The sequence below is a fragment of the Hydra vulgaris genome, chromosome 07 (assembly GCF_038396675.1).
Source record: "Hydra vulgaris chromosome 07, alternate assembly HydraT2T_AEP".
Classification (NCBI taxonomy): Eukaryota; Metazoa; Cnidaria; class Hydrozoa; order Anthoathecata; family Hydridae; genus Hydra; species Hydra vulgaris.
Window position 1 is genome coordinate 35,485,001 of NC_088926.1, and position 23,801 is coordinate 35,508,801.

Consider the following 23,801-nt stretch of genomic DNA (forward strand, 5'->3'; position numbering starts at 1 on the left):
CTCTTTTTCTTCAATTGTCACTGATTTCTGTGTGACTTGACCAATGACAATTTGGAATAATAGATTGTCTACTACTTTTTTTAATATGATATTAAGTTTTCACTATGATATATTGGTGTAAATATATATATATATATATATATATATATATATATATATATATATATATATATATATATATATATATATATATATATATATATAAATATATACACACACATAGATAAATATTTATATATGCATATACCTAAATTAGTAAAAAAAACATTTATCTAACTTTACACTATCTTAGAAATATCTAAAAACACCTATCTAAGCTTTTATTGACAGTTTCTTCTTCAGCGGGATCATCAGGAAGCTAAAGGAGAAACTGACAATAGAAGCTCATGTTAGATTAGTGTTTTTTTTACTAATTTATTACTACACGTTCTTTAAGAACATTGAGCACTCTACTTTTTGTAAAATACACATATTTACTTTTTTTTGTACTTTTTGTCGCACTGGTAGTAAAACTTGTTTGTATTTTTTAACACAGAAATTTTATATCTACTTAAAATACAATTATTCTCTAACATAAAATATACTTTTCAAATACTAACTACAGAAAAAACTACTTTTTTTTTTTAACCTTTCTTATTTTTACTTGAAATACAATTATTCTCTAACATAAAATACACTTTTCAAATACAAACTACAGAAAAAACTACTTTCTTTTTTTTTTATCACTTAAGACAATTCAGCATATTACAAAGACAATTTATAACCATTTCTTTCAAACAATTATGGTTGCCACGCCAAATAACGGTAGTGGTGTCGTGGTAGAGCACTTGCTTTATAAGTGAGAGGTTTCAAGTTCAATCCCCACCACATCCCTGGTAGTATCGCGCTCAACTTCTTTCTCTGCGCAGCGGCCTTGTTCGTCAAGGTTCGTGTTTCGGAATTATAAAGTTGAGAGAGGGTTATAACCACAAGTAGCCTCCTCATCTGTAGTGGCCTTATCAGCCTTGGGGAGGTGAAGTAACAATTAAAAAAAAAAACTTTTTTAATCATTTGGGTTCTATTTGTGATCTTTTCCATATAAATTTCTCTTTTTAACAATTTCCATTAATTTATATGCGGTTCTCCATCTTGCATAAATATTTTTTTCTGCTCATTCGGAAACCATTCCTTTAATTAAAATAAAAGGAAAGTTTCAATGATTATTTTGTATTAACCCTGTTTCAAAAAGACCTTGTCAACCAAGGTCTTTCTGACTAATCTTCATGGAATTTTTAATTTAGGTGCCCTTTTAACATATTGAAGCTTTTTTTGTCTAATCATTTTTTTCTCAGGGCATTGGTTAACTTGGCTTATTGTTTCTACTTCTAATGCCCAATCCATGAAAACTCTGTCAAGCAGTACTTTTTGCTATATTTAGTCCCACCTCATTTCACCTGCTTGTAATTGTGGAAAAACATAGCCAATCATATTTTCCTTTACCATATTTACTAATATTTAGTAACATATATTATTTAATATTTAAATTTTTATTTTACTCTTTTTACTCATTTTAGGGTTTTATTTTCTTTTTTTTTTTAGACCACATTTTCCTTGTCTCCGAATAATTAATAGTAGGCCATTTTTCAATTTGTGCTGGATACACTTATCAGTGCATGTTGATCACATTTTCTTATTAAGTAATGCTTGTCAGTCAAAAGATTTTTTAGAACAAATGTATTCTTTTTTTCCTATCTTTTTTTACTCAAACTACTTTAAAATAAATAAAATTGATTTCTATAGAAAAATATTGAAATAGTTGTTCAAATCTTCTTTAAATATTTTATTGAATTAAATCATAATGGTTAACAAAAACTTGATAAATTTCGAAGAAATCTAGCCAAACGATAGTTATAAGTATCAATAGATTATACAATAGGTTAAAAACTATAAACTACCCTACAGAGATACTTTCTTTAATTAAAAAATAAAAAAGGTATCGATATAAGGTGGGAAAAACCTGAATAAACAAGTAAACCATGTTAAAATGACCACTTTACCATTTAAAATATTTTATTATCTTTGACATTTGTAAAAATGATTTTTAATTAATCTTATTGTATTTATAGAAAGTTTGTTATTAATTTTAAGGCTTTTATTATGTTGATTTTCTTAATTATATTTCTTATTTTATACCATATTTTAACAGATTTTTTACTAAAGTGTTAACTAATGATGACTTTACGTAGTCAAAACATGTGTTCAAATAACAATACATTTATAAATAAAATAAAAAATATATAATATCAATAATAACAATATTTGAGGTCAGTTCAGAATCACCATGATAACCCTGTTACTAGTAACATATAATCCAGTATAGCCTTCACATGTCCTGCTTATTAGGTCTCTTTTTTTAGGTACAGGCTGGAACTTAAACTTAGTCTTCAACTTAAAACAAGTGCGTGAAGTCGCATGCCTTATATGACTACGCATGCAATACTTTTTGACAACTTGGCCACGATTTTAACAAATGGGCAGAAAAAACTAAACTAATTTAAAGAGAAAATTATAAATAAACAAACTATTAACTGAAAAGAAAAATAAGCTTAAAGAATGATAAAATAAATAAAGGATAAACTAGAGGAAATAAAAGCATAAAACTAATATATTTTTTAATTTTAAACTGTTTCAATAGTTGAAAACTAGTTGATATAGTGCATAAGTTGATTTAATGTCATTTTTGAGGCGCGACTGTTTTATCAGCATTGGTTAAGGGTTCAAATCCTACTAACAAATAATTTTTTTCATGTTTTATTTGCTTTGTAGACATTAGAAAAAGTTTCAAATTTTAATTAGGTTTTGAAGTAATTAAGCTTGGATTAAGTAACTTTGAAACTTAAATTTTTTCTAAATTTATTAATTTTAAAAATATATGCATAAAAACATTAATTTTATGCATATATTTTTTCTAGTTTATTTTATATATATTTTATCATTTTTCAACCTATTTTTATTTTTTAAGTTTTTATTTTTATTTGTTTTTTAATTTTTATTTCTCTTTCTAGTTTATAGTAATTTTATTTTTTTTGTTAGTTCAGTGCATTTTTTAAACACGTTAACTTAAAACATGCCAGGAGCCAGGCCCAGTAGAAGGCGGGTACAATAGGTGATTTTCATCCAGGCATGAAAGCTCCAAAGGCCCTAAATTTTAATTGAATACTTTTTTTTTTTTTTTCTTAAGAGTATAAAAATATATAAATTTATAAGAATAATTATACAAAAAACGTAAGATAGTATATATTAAGTATATATTAATTTATAAAAAAAACAATAACTCAAAAAAACTTTTTTTAAACTTTATTAAAATTGTTTAGTAAATATTAGTGTACAATTTTTAAAATGTTTTAATTAATTAAATACAAATCATGCACAGGGAGGCCAAGAGGAAAGGGCAAAAGGGGTATATGTACCTAGGGCATTAAGATGTTAAGGGCGGCGAAAGAGGAAAGACAAAAAAAAATGATAATGAGATTTTAATTGCAAAAAGAGTAAAAAATTTGTTTTTATTGATAAGGCATAAAAAAAAGTTACTTAGTGATATGCATGCAAATAACTTGCTTTGTTTATATTACCAAAGAATTATAGTTTTAAATAATTTATTTCTTTAATAAAATATTAAAAAAGCAAATTATTAAAAACTATAATATAAACATCAGGTCTTGTCACAAAAACAAATTCAATTTAAAACTGAGATTGTTAAATAATAACAAAAAGCAAAAAAAAAAAAAGAGAATAAGAGTTTTCAATATTACTAAGAAATTTAATTCAGATTATTATCCAGATTTTACTAAAAGTATAGATTTAAATTAACAGCATTTGAAATAAAAATACAGTCATTAATTTTTATGATTGCACATGCTTTTAAAAATATGCATGCTTATAGGGGTGTCTAATTGCTACTATACTTCGGGTCTTATAAAAAAGAGCCTCTTGGCAGCTCTGATCATGCACATGCATGATCTGGGCTGCAGAAGTTTAAAAACAGTACTTCTAAACATGCATTGACATTGTTTAAAAGTATTGTTTTTGAAAAGTACCATTTTCAAGATAAATTCTTTACGCTCTTTAAAAATATTCTTATTAAAATACATTACAAATTTTAAAATTTATTTTATTGAAACGCCAAAATATTTTTTTCACTCGCCTTTGAAATGTCTAGCGCCCGGCCTTCCAGGAGCCAAGGGATGCATCTTTAGTAAAGGTTTGATATATATATACATATACACACACACACACACACACACACACACACATATATATATATATATATATTCCACAAAATCATTTGTATACATATTGTATTACATATATTAATACAATATAAATGTATTCAAACAGGTATACCAGATTTGCTTTCATCACCTCACATGTATGAATAGACATAATAAAATGTACATAAATAACCTGGTTAATTTAGATGGGGCAAGGTGTGCGTATATATATATATATATATATATATATATATATATATATATATATATATATATATATCTTATACTGCTGGTTTGGGCGAGCAGTCTGACATCATACTAAAATAGCCTGCTGCCGGGGGCTTCAGTACATACATCGACTGACAAATAGCCTGACTCGCACATCGATTGAGGGTTTGGCATGGGGCAGCAATCTTTTCTTTCATTATTCTTCGTTTTTTTCTTCATTTGCTGAATATTTAATGTAACAAAAATACGTTAACAATTTGTTACATAAATATGCTATATATATATATATATATTTATATATATATATATATATATATATATATATATATATATATATATATATATATATATATATATATATATATATATATATATATTTACCACATATTTGCGCTAAATGTAAGTTTCTATAGTATGTATATATATGTTAAGTGCATTTGTACCCACCACATTATATTTATGTTAAATGTATGTTTCTATAGTATGTGTGTATATATATATATATACATGTATATATATATATATATATATATATATATATATATATATATATATATATATATAATATATACACATATATATACACACATATATATATATACATACTATAGAAACTTACATTTAATATAAATATAATGTGGTGGGTACAATATGCACTTAACAAATATAACATGGTGGATACAACATATATAACATGGTGGATAGAACAAATATAACATGGTGGATACTATGTACACTTAATAAAAATAGCAAAATAAACAAAATTTTACGAAACAAAATACTAAAAATGTACATTTCGAAAAATATTCTGCAACAGATGATTTTCCTGAAAACGATTTTCCTTGCAAACACACTTTTATTGGAAATGACGGAAACTCTGGCAGTGCAGGAGGTGGCTATATTGTCAAAAAAACATTCATCTTTAAAACTAATTAAAAAACGATTTAAAATAAGAAACATTTAAAAATAAAATTTAGAAATAAAAAAAATAAAACAAACTAATATTTTTTAGGCATAGGGTAAACAAAAGTGAAAAGCTTTTTCAGTGCATCAATTTAAAAAAACCGTAAATTACTTATTTGAAGCTTCCTAAATTTTAAATAATAAACTAGTTTGAAAACTTAACAGCATGGTCTATTAAAGTTTTATTATTCTGAATCTAATAGTAATATTCTTTTATTATGCAGTAAAATAAGAAAGTTATTTGGTAAGACATAAAAATTTTTGATAAAAACTTAAAAAATGTTCTAGATAAGCTAGTCTATAGTTCTAGATATAGTTCTAGATAATCTAGATAATGTTCTAGATAAGTCAATAATTAGTAAAGTAAAAATTGATGTGTGGCAATATGTAAAAATTATTTGTTGCATTAAGTGACAAGAAGTAAATAAGTGTTTGCCCTTCTTCAATTACGTCGGTCAGTAATTAATAAAGTAATAATCTAAATTTCTTCTTTAATTACTTATTATTTTTAATAATAAACCCAATTTCTCTCTAATTAATATGCTAATAATAATCTCATCTCTTGCAAACTAATATAAATTAAAAAATCATCAATATCAACAAAGCAGCAAACAACAACTACAGTGAAGAAGATTTGAATAGTTTGTAACATTGAGAGCAAAGAACATCATTAAGAAAGTGTACATTCAAATTTAATGTACTAAAATTGACATTGATTGACAGTAAAAAAGTAAAAATGTAGGTCAAGAGGGAAGCAAAAAGCCAACAGTTTTATCAGTTAAAACTGATAAATTTAATTTAGTGTTCAACAATTAAGGTTATGGTTTGGAACAAACCAAAATTATTTCTATTATTCACTTAAAAAATACAAGACAAAAGCATTTATTCAAAAAACAACTGTTTCAATGTATCATATTTTTACTTACTGCTTTTTTTCATCAATCAAAAAGATACTTATATCAATTATGCTGCAAAGATGGTCCAGCATTGGCACAACTATTTTTACAATTTATTTAGTGGCTGGAATGGCTAATCATCCCAACAGTTGGGAAGATATATAGATATAATAGATTCTTGTATTGAAATGTCACATGTGTCATTAGAAGATATATAGATATAATAGATTCTTGTATTGAAATGTCACATGTGTCTTTGGAAGTCTGACTGGTCTCCCTACTACAGGGCTTGTGATGAAGCGGGCGCGATTGCGATGCGCTCATGAAACACGCCCGTAAACGATATTTTTAAAACTTCATGGCGCAATAAACAACGCTCGCTCAGTTTATAACGAGAGTATAAAATCACGCTTGTTCAAAAGTTTGGGATGGAAAAAATAATAAGCCTTTATATGGTTTTTTTTATAAAATATTTGTAATTAAATTTTTTAGGTAATGATAAAACTTAATGATTTAACAGTAGAACTCTCTCTTCCTTATACTTATATCCTTATACAAAGTACTTATATAAAATATAAGCATTACGCCACTTGCTTTCTGCACGCTTCTGCTGTTTTGTCAGCATTTTTCCATTTTGCACTAACATAATTAATGAACAGTTTGAAGTCGTTACAGCTAATTTCAATAATGGAATGTTAAATATTTTAACCAAGTGCATGTGGAAACACAATGTTAATAAAAAATGTGCAAATGGGAATAGAAAATTAGGAAATAACTATAAGAAAGTTAAAGCTTCTGAATATTTTTAATTTTGTAAAAACGTCAAGTAAGATTTATTTGATTAATTGTTAATAATATTCCACACATCGTTTATAATAAAAATAAATTTTCATAATGGAGATTTTTTTTAATTAATTTTTGTATATAGTATAGGCTTATTTTTTGACGATAAAAAAAAGCGTTATTTAAATAAGAAATTATAAAAAAATATATTTAATAATTATTAATTTACGAAAAAAATAAATTATTAAAAAAATATCAAGAAATATAAAAACCGTTAATCGTAAATATTAAGTTAACAGCGTTTTAAACACATATTGATGACAACATATTATAATTTTAAATTGCGCTCGATGACAACATATTATAATTTTACGAGTGTGATATAACACGCTTGGCAATTTTCTTCACCACAAGCCCTGCTACTAACTTATTCAAGTCATATTTTGCAACAACTGGATGTAGGAATATATTATCACATTAAACATGCCTCGAAAAAACTATCGAAACATAAATGTTAAGGTAAATAAAGCTAATTTTATAAGTTTATTAAAATTTTTATTATATCATTTATTATTTTTATTATTTATTTCATTGAAAAAAAGGTTTAAACATTTATGCAGCAAGCCTTATTTAATGCCTCTGATAAAAATATCCATATTTCTAAAAGAAACAATATAAGTATTGAAGAAAAAGCTCTGACAGAAGATGAAACTTCAATTTAAAATAAAATACAAAGCTACAAAACATAACAAACATCAAAAACATATCTAAACATACCAAGAAAGCAATAAAAAGTTATTTAAATTAGAAAATGTAAAACATTTCCATTATGCAATGTTGAAAACAATTTGTGTCAATTGAAGTTTCAAAATCCAAAATGATATCAACAAGGCACTGAGTTTTTCTCCACTAAAAGTGTAGACTTGACCGTTCCAATAAGAAGTAATAAATAGATCTATTTTACTTTTTATTTATTTCATATATAAATTGGTTTTCTCTCTTTTTACTATTTTCTTGTTAATTTAATATTAAAAAAAAATATGATCAAATATAGCTGCTAGCAAAAATAAATTTTAAGAAACAAATATTACATAAAAATTCACTTTATTGACATATTATTATAGGAAACAAAAATTCTTTACATATGCAAAATATAAATTTACTATAACAAAATACATTACCAATAAAAAAAAATTTAACAATTTCAATGTTGACCAAAATTAGGCTAACCTACACTATGTACCCTAATTGACAAAATGAGTGAAAATGTGTTGTTTTTAAAATCAAATTTTTATACAAAAATACTTTAATACTATCTTAAATTTTTAAAGAGTAATTAACTTTAGTTTGAAGGTACTATCTATAATTGTTTATTTTTAGCAAATAATTATATGACACTAAAGCAGGCATGTCAAACTCAAATTCTAACATGAGCCAAATAAACAATTTAATAATTTAGGTGGGTCGCAAAAAAAAATTAAAAAAAAGCAATTGTTGAGAACAAAATAACAATATAAAAAATGAAATTGCTAAAAAAACTAAATAACAAATTATACAGAGTGGGCCACAAGATTATGCATAGTGGGCCGTTGAGTTTGATAACCTTGCACTAAAGGCTGTTTATTTTTAACAAATAATTTTAAGACTCTAAAGGCTCATGTTTTTTCTTTAACAAATAATTCTATGACACAAATAGTTTTATGTTTTTACTTTAAACAAATAACTCTATGACACTAAAAGCTCATGTTTTTTCTTTAAACAAATAATTCTATGACACTAAAGCCTCATGTTTCTTAAAAAAAAAAATACTATGACACTAGAAGGTTATGTTTTTTCTTTAAAAATAAATAAGTCTATGACACTGAAAGCCCATGCTTATTGTTTAAAAAAATAATTCTATGACACTAAAAAAAGGTGTAAAGATTTAGAAAAATACTTACTGCAGGAGGGTTTACTAATAGATAAACTCTTTTCAAAATAAAACCTAATATTTGATTATCTGCAGGTTTAAACATTGCATCTGCAGGTTTTAAATTTGTCAGAAGCTCCCACTCTCCAAGATAATTCTAAATATTTATTAAAAAAATATTTATTAAAAAAATAATTATTTAATATTATTATTAAATAATTATTTTTAAATTTAAACTAATCATAGTTTGAACATTAAAAACAAATTAATAGAAAATTTTTTTATATCAAAATATATATATTTCAAATTTTTTTTTTTTTTTAATAATTCACCTCCCCAAAGCCGAGAAGGCCACTACAGATGAGGAGGCTACTTGTGGTTATCACCCTCTCTCAACTCTATAACTCTATATACACGAACCTTGACGAACAAGGCCGCTGCGCGGAGAAACAAGTTGAGCGCGGTACTACCAGGGACGTGGTGGGAATCGAACTCGGAACCGCTCGCTTATGAAGCGAGCGCTCTACCACTACACCACTACCGCATAAATAAAAAGTATATATCAAAATAGAAAAAATGATCCTAATAAACTTTTCATCAATTACCTTGTATTCATTAAACTCCTTCTCATCTAATAAAGTCTGTTTTTTTTCTATTAATATCATCTTTAAATCACATTCCTGAGGAGCAAAAACAAATAAAACATGATTAAAACAAATTTAAAAAAACAACAAAAACAACAGAAAGTTTAAATCCACATGTTTTTTTAACTTCAAGTAAGTTAAAAAAACATGTGGATTTAAATATTTGGATAAAGAGTAAATGAAAGAGTTCACATACCATTCGATGATCCGCCAACTTTCTATTAAATTTTTTTTAACATTTAGTAATTAGCATTTTTAGTTAATTTTAATAGAAAAAAATCTTAAACGCTGGTATTAAATACATTTAATCAATAAAAAATCAGTAAGAAAATTTGTTTATGTATATACAAATTATTTTTTGTGTTGATCTTTTATCAAATATAAAACCTCTTGTTTTTCATACATCTTTTTAAACATCTCAGATTATTTCAACCATATTTTCAAAGATACCTTAAACTTGAATCTTGACAATTTTGTGAGTAGTTTTGATTTTTTATTTCCACCCAACAACATAAACTTTTAATTAGGTTTAGCTCATGTTAATTTTTCTTGAATGTGTTGTACATATATTTTTGTCTTGTTAAAACAATCTTTTTAATAGCTCCAAATAAATCACAAGAGAAAGAGTGCATTTTCAAAATCACAAACTTAGCAATACTATAAGGTCTGTATTAAAGCAATCTTTCTTTGTATTTAACAAACAAAAATTTTTTGAATACAGCTTTGTAAGTATTTGAATCCAGAATTTTTTCAGAAAAGCAATGTTTTATTGTAGTCAATAACATTAGTCTCTGAGCCTTTGTCTGTTGTGACATCTCTGAACCATTGTCTGTTGTGACATCTCTGGGTCATCATATTGTAACATCTCTGAACTATTGTCTGTTGTGGCATAATACAATAAGTAATTATCAACAAAGTACTTCTTGCAGTATGAAATGAGTTTAACTCATTCTTACACTGTAAAAAACCTTGTGTTGAAAAACAACACTTGATCTTTTGTCAAAAACCAACATTTGGTCTTGTGTTGAAAACCAACACTTGAACTTGTGTCAAAAACCAACATTTGATCTTGTGTTGAAAAACAACACTGTTGCTTTTATTAAACACAAGTTTATATTAAATTTTATAAAGTTTTGAAGCTAATGCATTAAATGTAAAAAAAAATTTACTCTACTTTCTTACTAACACAAGATTTGTGTACAAATTTTCAAAAATCGAATGCGTAAAAGCTTAAAAAAAAAATTTTTTTTTAATTTAATTAACATTTAATAGAACTTTAATTCAATTTTTCACATTATATTATACTACATATGCAAAATATATAGTTTTTAATTTCTTTTTAATGTTAGAGCATTTTTCCTTTGCATTATTCATTTGCAATATCTTCATCAAAATTAATTTGAACGATGGGTTATTTTTGTGTATTTTGTGAATCAATCTCTGAATCATTTAAAACTGTTTATGATTTTTTGAAACATTGATTTTTTGAAACATTTTCATTATCGGCATGGTATTTTTTCAACACAAAATTGTAAAACTTCTTGCACACAAAGTTGTTATATGACAGTATATATGAGCAGAATGTATGACAGTGCCCGTACTTTTAAATCTCATATATATAGGAAACATAAAAGTGATACTTATTCGGAATATGAAAGTGTAAATATTTCTCCTATGGCTAACAATGGTGAGCTAACGGATTAGCAAGGTATTTAAACAGCAGCAATATTGATAAAAATAACAGTGAAAATATTTGTTCAAGTGCATTAAATGAGATAAAAAAAGATTAAAGAAATGATTTTAGATATTTTAACGACTCTCAGATGTTGTAACACAAGTGAAATTCAGTATGAAAAAGTATTCAAAATATTTTATCCACAGTTATTGAAAGTGTACAAAAAACAATGCACAATGATGAAACATGTTGGCAGAGTAAATGATACCCTAAATGATATTGAATATGAGTGTGTAAAATCTAGTCTAATGACATTTAGTTACTTGCAAAGAAAACATTTACAACAAAAAGTAAATTGTTTCAAAAATGTACAAAAATGGTTGTACCAACTGAAACAACTATTGGGATCTGAGATGTGACATTAAATTTAAGATAATAATGTGATTAGTTATGTAAATGAAACAATGCAGTATTTTTCTTTACTAGAAACCATTTCCATGGTGCTTTCAAAGTACACAGTTGATAAAATGGATACTAAGATTAGTAAATAAATTATTTTGTTATAGTGATGCAGAACAATATAAGAATCAATCGTTCTATTAGAAACATCTTGACGCTTTTTAGTTTCAATTATACTGTGACTTTGAATTATGACTTTGAAACAATAACATTTATTTTAAGCATACTGATTATGAAACAGCCTTATTATTTGAGTAAATATTTCATAGATATGTTTTAAACTGATCTTACATTGAAGCACTTGTACGTTTTGCTTACAAAGAGCTCTATCACTTCACCACTACCATATTACTTAAAGTCAACTTCATTCAAAACTTAAGAAATATATGTAAATAAAGTTAATACAATACTTCTTAGAATATAAAAAAAACACATAAAAACAATAAAAACCATATTAAAAAAATTAGTAAATTTTTATTAATTTAATTTAAAAGTAAAAAAAAAATGCACAAGCAACTTAATGATAAATGATAATTGATGTTGAATCATAAAAAATTTAAAAAAAAATAAAATTTTTAAAAATCTTTTTATTTTAAACATTGGAAAAGTATTTTACCAAACAAAAACTAAACATTTTCACAACTTGCTTATTCCTGTCAACATGCTCACAAAAGTGTTTTTAAACCAACTTTTTGTCTTTCTTGAGTTGAATAAAGAGAGTTTTTGAAAAATATGAAAAGCATATGCGCAATTAAAGCACAATACATTAATTGATATTTCCACAATTTAATTACAAATTGATCTATTACAATAGTTGCTCACGGTAACATTATGTAGTTTACATTTTTTTGGATATAGCAATAATAAAAACAGCAACTGACAATTCTTTAAAAAGCCACTGGTACTAATAAATTTAAATATAAAATTTTGTATTTGTGTATTTTTTGACATATTTTTAAAACAAAACATTTTGAGACAAGAATTGTTAAAGTTTTTTTTTTATTTATTTACTGGTTCAACAACTTTTTCAATTTATATTATTCAAAAACATATTGTAAGAATATATATATATATATATATATATATATATATATATATATATATATATATATATATATATATATATATATATATATATATATATATATATATATGTATATATATGTATATATATATATATATATATATATATATATATAAATATATATATATATATGTATAAATATATACATACATACAAACACATATAAGCATAGACACAAAACACATATATCTATATATATAATATATACACACATCAACACATATTTTATATATATATTATATATATACATATATATATATATAAAGTTTTTGAAAAAATCTTATTTATTTGAAATATATATATTTATATATATATATATATATATATTATATATATATATATATATATATATATATATATATATATATATATATATATATATATATATATATATACACACACACTTATAGTATCACTAACAGGGACAGATATAAATAAGTGTATGTACAAGGTATGAACTTACAGTATTATCTTCATTGAGTCTTTCCTTAAAAAAAATTTTTAATGAATCTTTATTCATTTAAGATAATATCATATTTTATTTTATATAAACATATATATACATGAGCAGTCAGTATTAAAGTAGAAACAAGATATTTTAGGAAATACAAACTTTGATAAACATATTTAAAAAATCAAAGTCTGCAGAACACATTAGTAATTTATTTACTTACTTCATATAAAGGTTTACAGTTGCAAAATAAGGTCTTCCAATCTCTAATAACCTTTGCAGGAACATGACTAATAAGTTTTTTATAATTAAAAATAAGTCTTAATTTTAAAAATTAAACTTTCATTAAAAATTAAAAAAATACTTCTCTGTAATTTGTCTGTATTCACCAACTTTGCAAACAAGATCAATGATGTCAAAAACAATCTAATATATATATATATATATATATATATATATATATATATATATATATATATATATATATATATATATATATATATATATATATATATATATATATATATATATTTTAGTTTAACTAAAATAAAAAACAGTCATTTTAATAATTAATAATAACTTTTAATAATTTCTCAAAATGCCTGCATTCTATTACAATAAGAAAAAAAACTTTTTTTATAAGCAGTAAAAGCAACGCTCGTCTAAGGAATTTTTTCATGCTGCAATAAATGACATTTGTTATGTATATATTCTTGTAATATTAACGTAACAAACATATGCTTGACATGGTGCGACAAATCTACGAAAGTGCAAACTTTTTTTAAAAAAAAGACGTTTCAATATTTTTGCATATGCAAATGTTGGCATTTGCTTAAAAATTTTAAAAACACACGCATCACTTCAGCAACTTTTTTCCAAATAATTATGCGATTGATAGTTTTTTTTTGTTATAAAAAACACATATTTATGATAAAAAAAAACAAACAATTAGTTACTAAAATTTAAAACACCTTTTAAAGACTTCAAAAGAAACCATGCTAAAACATAACTATTTTTTTCAATACTGAAAGAAATAATTATGTTTTAACATGGTTTCTTTGGAAGTCTTTAAAAAGCATTTTAGTAAGTTATTATTTTACAGTAAGTAATAGTTTTATAGTAACTAATAGTAACGCTAATGTAATGCTAGTAACTAATAGTAACGCTATTTAGCGTTACTATTGAGTAAAATAACTAATTTAAAATAATAATTTTTATCTTTAATTTTAATTTCTTCAAGTTTGTATGTTTTTTTTATTTGTAAATAAATTCAGCGAACTAAATTGAGAAAATTTCATTATTTAGAATCAATGGACTTAGTAACAATTTACAATCGTTAGGTTGTTGCATATTAATTATCATTCATTTGCACACTCTTTGCAAATGCAAAAAAATAAGTTTTAAAGAAATAAAAATTAATTAAACTCAATAAGCATCATATATCATATAACCATATATCTAATAACCTATTAACTAGAATAAGAAAATATATAAATATATATATATATATATATATATATATATATATATATATATATATATATATATATATATATAATATATATATATATATATATATATATATATATATATATATATATATATATATATATATATATATATAGTTATATTAAAATCATTAAATATTCTTCATTTTAAAAGAGAAGTGATTTTAGAAAATGAAATAATCTCAACCATCTTTCCTTAAATTTTTTGTGTGACGAGCACCAATGCAGCTGATGTCAGTTTAGAAAGTAATAATTAACTTAATAAGTCTTTAATTATAATTCATTTATAAGTGTTTAATCAACATTAATTATCCAAGTAGAGGAAACAAAATTTATACGGTATATAATTTATAACATTGTATTGTATTATTTTATTTTCCATGTCACTATATAACTATAAATAAAACTCAAATCTACAATCATGATACTAAACTGAAACAAAAATATTTACAGTGTGATGAAACTGGTTGTTTACAGTGGTCTGAAACTGGTTGTTTACAGTGGTCTGAAAATGGTTGTTTACAGTGGTCTAAAGCTGGTTATTTACCTCAAAAATATTTGAAACTAGAGCAGTCAGCGAAAATGGATATGGTATCAGTTTTTTAAAATGCAAAAAGAATTTTGTTAACTGATTATCTTAAGAGATAGACCAATTAAATCAAAATATTATTGCAACTTTCTAAATTTCTAAAATAAGTTTACACAAGAACATAAGACAATGCAAAGTTAAAACATTAACATATTTAAATGTGTTTTAAAAATAGTAAAATTTAACAAAAGGAAGTAAAAATTTGATTAAGCAGTCACTATATTCACAAAATTCATCTTCCTAGCAATTAAACGATTAAAAAGCTTTAAATAAGAATTTTGTACAAAAGGTTTTTTGCTAAATGAAGTAGCTTCCAACAAGGCTCCAAGCAGCCACTGAATAAAGTTGGAAGTTACTGAAAGAGAAAAGATGAAGATTGTAGAGCAAGATAACGATTGACAGACAACTTAAAAGATTGCAAATTATATGAATCAGGAAAGCAAGATGAAGGAAGCAAATTCCAAAAGATGACTCTTAATTGAATGACGAGTAACACAAGAATGAATGTTAGTAGATGGCACAAGAGACGCTAGATCTTTAGAGCAGTGCCCATTTTTTTATTTGTAGAAAAGAGAAAGAGAAGCAACATTACGACGATGTGATAATGGTTGGAGGTTGGTTGCAAGAGCAGGTCCAACTATGTTTACAATGCATTTTTGCACCTTGTCTAAAAGAGAAAGGGCATCATTAGAAGATCCGCCCCAGATATGGCAACAGTATTCCATACAAGGCCGGATTTGAGATATATAGAAATAGAGAATAGAATCCGAAGTAAAAAAGTGACGAGCTTGATAAAGAGATGCAACCTTAGCAGATGCTAATTATGCAACTGATTTAATATATGGTTTCCAAGAAAGATTGGAAGTAAGAGTTAATCCTAGAAGATGAAGAGTAGATGACTCATCAAGTACATCACCGTTCGAAAATATAGGAAGATCTAAATTATTGCGATAACGATTGGCTGAAAAAAATTGAGTTTTATCTGAATTAAAGTTCACCAGCCACTGTGAGCTCCATGCTGCAGCAGAAGTGAGATCCTTTCAAGCTCAAATGCCCCCTCCAAGCAATCAGAGGGTGTTGGTTTCTTATCACGACAAGAATAAATGGTAGTATCATCAGCAAACAATGCCACCTTAGATGTGAGAATATCTGGAAGATTGTTAATGTAAATTAAAAAGAGTATAGGGCCAAGGATAGAACCTTGAGGAACCCCTGAAGTTACAGAATAAGAAGAAGAGTGTTGTCCATCGAGGACAACTTTTATGCTACGATTGGAAAGGAAGGATTCAATGATCTTAAAGATGTTGCCGGATACACCAAAAGAAGAAAGCTTATGGAGAAGACCAGCATGCCAAACTTTATCAAAAGCTTTTGAAATGTCAAGAGCGATGGCCTTAACCTCTCAACCTTCATCTAATGCACGATAAAACCTGTCAGTTATTACTGTTAGCAAATCAGCTGTAGAACGAGAAGATCGAAATCCATATTGATGGTCAGAAAGTAAGTTATTAGATTCAAGATGAGAAATTAAGTATTTGTTAATTAAAGATTTAAAAACCCCGCTCATGACAGGAAGAAGACCAATGGGACAGTAGTTAGACGAATCAGATCGCTCTCCAGAACTTTTTAAGATAGGGATAACAGATGCCGCTTTCCAGCAGGCTAGAAAACAAGACTCTGATAAGCACTTGTTGAATAGTTTTGAGAGTATAGACGACAGCTCCGGAGAACACTTCTGCAAGACAATAACAGGTATGTTGTCCGGGCCACAAGCTGTAGAAGAGTCTAGGCAGGAAATCACTTTAGATACAGATGCTGGAGTGATATGAATGTCAAGCAATGGATCAACCTGTTTGTTGGCAATATCAGGTAGAACCCAACTAGTGGAATCAAGAGATGATATTGATGAAAAGTTTTTAGCAAACAATTCGGGTTTGTCTTTCGGTGAGGTGACAAAGTCTGAACCATACAAGAGAGGTGGAATTATAGATTTGCCCTTCTTATTGATATTATTAAAGATTGTCCAGAAGTCACAAGAGCCTAATTTTTGAGATGAGATATAAAACTTCATGACCTGAGAATAGCGGGTTTTGGCCTTAGACAAAACCTTTTTACAATTGTTTCTAGCAGTAATAAACAGACATCTGTTTTCTGGAGAATTGTTTTGCTGATAAATATGGAAGTAACTGTTTCGATTGGCAATCGCAGCCAGGGTTGGAAAAAACCCTGGGTTTTTTAAAAAAAAACCAACCCAAATGGGTTTTTTTGGGTTTTATGGGTTTTTTTGGGTTTTATGGGTTTTTTTGGGTTTTTTCAAAACTGACCGTTATTACGAAATAAAAATTTCCAGAAAGGAAAGTTAAATTTCTAAATTTATAGTTCATTTACCCTTTATGTTCTTATTTTTATTGCCAAAGTACCTTAAGTCTCTAACATATTTTGGAGCTCCTGGACTTGTCTAGGAGAATATGTTGTTATGTTATGACTTTTAAAACTGCAAAGTGTTTCGGAATTTCCTGATTTATTAACTAGTTGACATTATTTATTTGTATTTTAATCATAATAGAATTTATTTTCAGAAAAAAAAAACATTTTTTAATAAGAACATATATTATGGCTCCTGGATCTGGAAGAAAGCTTGCAGATGAATGGAAAACGTGACTAAGTTATCAAAAACTGTTTCTGGAAAAGTAATACTGCAGTGCCAGTGCAATTATTGCAATGAAATTATTAATAGCCAAAAAATAGAAAGAATCAGAATTCATTTAAAAAAATGTAAAAAAAAAAACCCATCTGCTGATGTTGCAGAACGAAATAAGAATTTTATTTTAAATGATGGCCAAGTATCATCTCAGACATCTGTAAACTTGTTGTGTAATTTTGTTAGCCCAGTTACTTCAGAATCTTTTGAAGCATCAAGCACTTCTGGTGTCTTTGGGAGTAGCTACTCTGGTTCAACATCAACCCCATATAAAAAACAAAAGTTAATAGAAAACTACATTTCAAGAACAAGCTCAGACCAGAAGGATGTTTTTGACTTGCAAGTTGCCAAATTTTTTTTTGCATGCAATATTCCATTTAATGCTGTAGAAAATAAAGAATTTAAAAATTGTGTTAATTTTTTGAGACCTGGTTATGATCCTCCGAACCGGAAGAAACTTTCAGGAGAGTTACTGGATAAAGTGAACGATGAGGTAGTTGTATCTATGAAAAGTGAATTTGCAAATAATAGGAGTACTATTACATTGATACAAGATGGTTGGAGCAGTGTCAGAAATGATCCAATTATTGCTCACAGTGTACATAATGGAAAGACCCCATATTTAATCTTCACTATAGATGTAGGAAGTGAAAAAAAAACTTCAGAATATTGTGCTCAATTAGCCATTCAAGCAATAAAACACATCAAGAAAGTTTATGAGCAAGATGTAAGTATAATAATACTGTATATAGTATTTATGTACATAGTAATTACTTTAATTTAAACTAACTAAAAATATAAGAATATTTCTCTACTTCCATCAGGTATTTGCCATTTGTACAGATAATGAAAACAAAATGAAAAAGATGAAAGAAGTTCTTAAAGAGGAATATCCGTTGTTACTTACATATGGATGCTCAGCTCATTACTTAAATTTAGTTGAGAAGCATGTGACACCAAATTTTCTGACACATTTAATTGAAGTGAACAAATACTTCCGAAACCATCACCAACCACGTGTGAATAAATATTGTTTATAATATATTATTTTAATTTTACAGTTCAACTTTTTTTACTTTTTTATTCAGTGAATTATGTTAGTATATCAACTAATTAAACTAGTTCTTAATTTCAGGGATGGCTTTTGGATGATAGGAATGGAGTTATGCCACAACTTCCTAATGATACACGATGGAACTCTCAAGTAGACTGTTTAAAAACTTATATTAAAAATTATAACCACTACCTTGATATTATAGAGAAGCATGAAGGTGATATTAAACATAATATCAAGAAAATTATAGGTAATGCTGGAATTTTCAGAGAAGTTAAAAATCTTTTAATTCAACTAGAGAAATGTGAGATAGCTTTAGATAAGATAGATATGTAAAGCAAAATTGTTATTCATTAAAATATTTTAAACTATGGCTTCAATATACTGTCAAAATATTTGCAAAGATATTTAAAAAAAGAAGTTATATTTATAGCTACAAAGTGACTCAACATCATTGTCAGATGCATGTGAAGTTTGGTTATTCTCCTGAAGGATGAAGACCTGAAGCCATATTATATGGAAATCAAGTTAAAATTTGATGAAGCAATGGAACCTTTTCATTTTTTGGCAGATTTGACTGATATTAAATACCAAGGTATGACAACCAAATCTAACCCAAAAATTGAAAGAACAAACTTAAAACTACATTATTTTAACTTATATAACTTACATAAGACATTAGTTGATTCTAGACTACAGACACAATTTATGACATAATATCCATATATTTACATTTCTCATTTTTAATATATAAAGCAGGAATACAATATTCTTTAATTTTAGGAAAATCTTTAAGCATTGAACAAGAAGCTGCTGCAGAAGCTTGGCTAAGTGATAGGCACAATGAATACGTGGCTGGATACTATGATTTCAGGCTAAAAGTCACAACTACCTTTCCGCCGCACATGTTTAACGATAACTTTATTTCTACAATTTCAAGTGAAAGATGGTGGGGTATAATAGATTTGAAGCAAAGGCTGCATCAAAAATCTTTACCACTGCCAGAAGGGTTTGCAAAATTTTTTCAATCTCTTCATAGTTGTCCTGCAAGCACTGGCTCCATAGAAAGAGTGTTTTCTACTTTTGGAATTGTGTGGAGCAAGTTAAGAAATAGGTTAGGGAGCGATAGAGCTGAAAAGCTTGTTCGGAAATACAGACATTTGAGAGGCAAAGAATTTGATTGGTAAACAACAATGGCCAATCATTTTGTTAAGCTTTTGAAACTTAATGAAATATAGTTTGTAATCTTTATTGATTTTTCTTTTTCTTTTTAGGCGTTAAACTAATTTCCCTAATAATTTTTTCTGTATAACCCCAACCAGCTATACAAATGATTAATCATATTATGGATTATTCTGTAAGGAGTTTAAACTAAGTATAATATACATATATATTTCATAATAATAAATCCAATATTATTTACAATATAGGGTTTATAAAAGCTAAGAATCTGTTGTAAAAAAATATATTTTTAAAAAAACCCAAATATCTTTGGGTTTTTTTGGGTTTTTTTAAGGTGGGTTTTTTTGGGTTGGGTTTTTTTGGGTTGGGTTTTTTTGCCAACCCTGATCGCAGCAGCACAGTGTGAGGAAAACCATGGAGGAGAGTGAGGCTTGACCTGGAATCGTCGAGAGGGAACAAAAGATTCCATGCCAGCCTGAATCCACGAAGTTATATAAGAAGCACATTTGTTGAGAGGAAGTCAAAAGATTTTTACCCAAGGGCTATCACGAAGAAAATCACGGAAAGAATCCCAGTCAGCTTTACTGTAGTTGTAAGAGGTTTGATAATAGGGAGATTCAGGTGATGAAGAAGAATGAGATATAAGTTTTAGAGAGATCAAACTGTGATCAAAAAAACCTAAGGGTGAATGTGGAGAAACTGAGCACTGACTAGGATCAGAAATAAGACATAAGTCGAGTAGAGAAGGTAGATGATTCGGGTTGCCAGGAAAGCGAGTTGGAAAGTTGACTATTTGAGTTAGGGATTGAGAAAGGCAAAAGTTGTGGGCTTTAATGCCTGCAGAGTCACTGACACTAGAGCCAAGCCATTCAGAGTGGTGAGCATTAAAGTCACCAACAACAACTATATTAGCTGATGGATAAAGAGAGAGGGCTTGGTCAATATGATCAGAAATAATGTCAAAAAGAGTGCAGTCTTGAGATGAAGGAGAGCGATATAGAACAAAGAGAAAGGCAATAGAGTGAAGTGGTGCTAAACGAATGCACATTAAAGAATAGTCTGTGGATTCAAACCTAGTTTCATGACAAATGGGTGAATTCTTACGAATGTAAATGCCCAGGCCAACCATGTGACTATTGGAGTTTTTACGAATTAGAGGAAGATAACCATCAACACTAAGATCACAAGATGAGACAGCCGAACTCAAATTAGTCTCTCAAAGAGCAAGTAGGTCTGGTGAACTTTGCAAGAGATAAGACTCAACAGAAGAAAAGTTACTTCAAAGACCACGAATATTAGTGAATGATAGGTTTAGAGAACTTGGTGATGATGATGGTTTTTTGTGTTTTATAGTTTTTGGTACTTTATTCATTTTTAAATTAGATTGAAGAACTTGACTCAAAGCATAGATAGTACTCAGAGCACCGTTTAATAGCCCAAGCAATTGCCTCATTATTACAAATAAACCCTAAGCTGTAACAAAGGGCTCCAAATGTGGCCTCCGCAATGCACACCAAAAGTACAAACAGGGACACCATCCATGCGCAACATGGCACTGTTAATACTTTGATATTTTTCAGCTGTTGATGGAATCAGCCTCTCTGAGAGCTACCACAGAGTTCAGGAAACCTGACTACCAGTCGGCCTCAGAACCATAAAACTGAGTTTTAGAGCTGTACCCTCATTAGGAGATAATAGAATGAGTTGCCTAGTCATAAAAACAGAGACACAAGCAAAAGTCATGCATTGAGTCAAGAAGATCCAGTATTCAACATCCTAAACTGGAAACAATGCATTAAAAATACATCTGTGTCAGCCTAATAGATAAAGAAGGGGTGCGAGACTGGTCAACAGATAGAATCTGTTTACCCCTTAAGTCTTTGCCTAGGAGGCCTTCTACAAGACAGTAGCCGGGTGCATTAAACATCTGCCCAAGATAAGTATTTTTATCGAGACACCATCTCTAGCCTTTACTCAACCAAGAGCCCCAAGGCAGGGGGTGTTTTTAATCGGATTTGGCATCTCCTAGCTTTTGCCTAAAAAGGAGTATCCTACAAGGCAGCAGGATATGAAGCAGATTGTACTGGGTTACATGTTACCAGTAGCAGGATAACCTGATGAGACTGTAAGCTACAATAATGTATATTTTTTATAGGTTGATAACTATGCAATTACCCAAGCTATTGCAGAGACAAAACAGCATTTCTTCTGGAAAATCATTACAAAGATAGTTTAAAATTATTAAAGAGTCATTACTATAATATTGTATGTTAATAAAGTTGTTTATTGTAATGTTGTAAGTTGTAATGTTGCTGTATGATTTACAATGTTATTTTATTGATGTTGATGTGAATTTTACTGATGTTGATGGAAATTTCTATTTCTATTGAATGTAATCACATTCAATAAAAATAAAAATTTTATTAAAAAATACTTCTTTCAGTTTTGCTTTTAAAACCTTTTAACTAACCTGTATATACAAAAACAGCATAATATGTTATATTTCTAGTGAAAGATAAATAAACGCTTACTTCTTTGCAGATTTTACAATGTTTTTCATGTTTTTCTAAAGCTTTTATTTTAACAATTTCATCATGAATCTCTTGTTGTTTACGTACTTCTTCAGCATACTTTATTTTATCAAGACGACAAAACTCCTAAGTAAAAAAAAAAATATAAAACTATAAAAGTCCTCAGTAAAAAGCATGAAAATAGCAAAAATGAAAAACTTAAAAAAAAATCTTCTTGTAAAATAAAAGTTAAAAACATTTAAACTTGATAACAGATTTTCATACATTATTTAGTTAGAAAGCCTATTATAGTAAACAATTTTCTTTTAATTAAAAAACCACACAAATAAAATAGAAATTATTAGAAGAATTTAAATATGAAGAAAATAGAAATCATTATAAGAACTTAAAAAACGTAGTAGCATTTTGCATACTTATATTATTGTATATTGGTATTATTGTAACGCATTAGTGGTATAATATTGTACATTGCATATTTATTAACATTTGTTGTTTAATAGATATAATAGATAAAATAGATATAAATCATAAGTGAAAATGTAAATCAAGAAAGATACATTGACAGTAGGTTTTTGTTAAGACAAATTAGGTCATGATTGTTATCAAAACTATTAAATCCTCAATTGTTAATAAGAACATCGTTCACTAAAGTCTTTTGTTCTATTGGTATGGTAGCCTAGAAGTAATACCATCAATTTTTTAGAAGTTTTCTTGGAAATAAGTACTATAAGAGTATTGATTTCTTAGTTTTCCTAACAAAAGATTTGGAAATTTTAAACATAGTGGTTTAGACTATTTTACATCAACTTAGTTGATTATTTAAAATACTCGCTTAACTGTAAACCAAGAGTGTTTTTTTGCACAAATAAGAATAACTTCCATTTATTATCATTG

General features: G+C 27.1%; 2 protein-coding genes across 3 annotated transcripts in view; one reads left to right on the forward strand and one right to left on the reverse strand.

Moving 5' to 3' along the window:
- LOC101238750 (sperm flagellar protein 2) overlaps window positions 1-23,801 on the reverse strand; it is a 130,559-nt gene that overhangs the window by 57,374 nt on the left and 49,384 nt on the right. For both annotated transcript variants that reach the window (XM_065801745.1, XM_065801744.1), the window contains 7 exons: window positions 22,908-23,033; window positions 13,707-13,768; window positions 13,566-13,632; window positions 13,355-13,378; window positions 9,635-9,709; window positions 9,061-9,186; window positions 5,272-5,374 (listed from right to left, as the gene is read on the reverse strand). In XM_065801745.1, coding sequence (XP_065657817.1) covers window positions 5,272-5,374; window positions 9,061-9,186; window positions 9,635-9,709; window positions 13,355-13,378; window positions 13,566-13,632; window positions 13,707-13,768; window positions 22,908-23,033 — 583 coding nt within the window. The remainder of the gene's footprint in view (window positions 1-5,271; window positions 5,375-9,060; window positions 9,187-9,634; window positions 9,710-13,354; window positions 13,379-13,565; window positions 13,633-13,706; window positions 13,769-22,907; window positions 23,034-23,801) is intronic.
- LOC136082201 (uncharacterized) lies at window positions 18,023-19,691 on the forward strand. The gene is made up of 4 exons (XM_065800718.1): window positions 18,023-18,867; window positions 18,965-19,159; window positions 19,276-19,526; window positions 19,628-19,691. The coding sequence occupies exons 1-4, from the start codon at window positions 18,088-18,090 to the stop codon at window positions 19,689-19,691; spliced, it is 1,290 nt and encodes a 429-aa protein (XP_065656790.1). The 5' UTR covers window positions 18,023-18,087.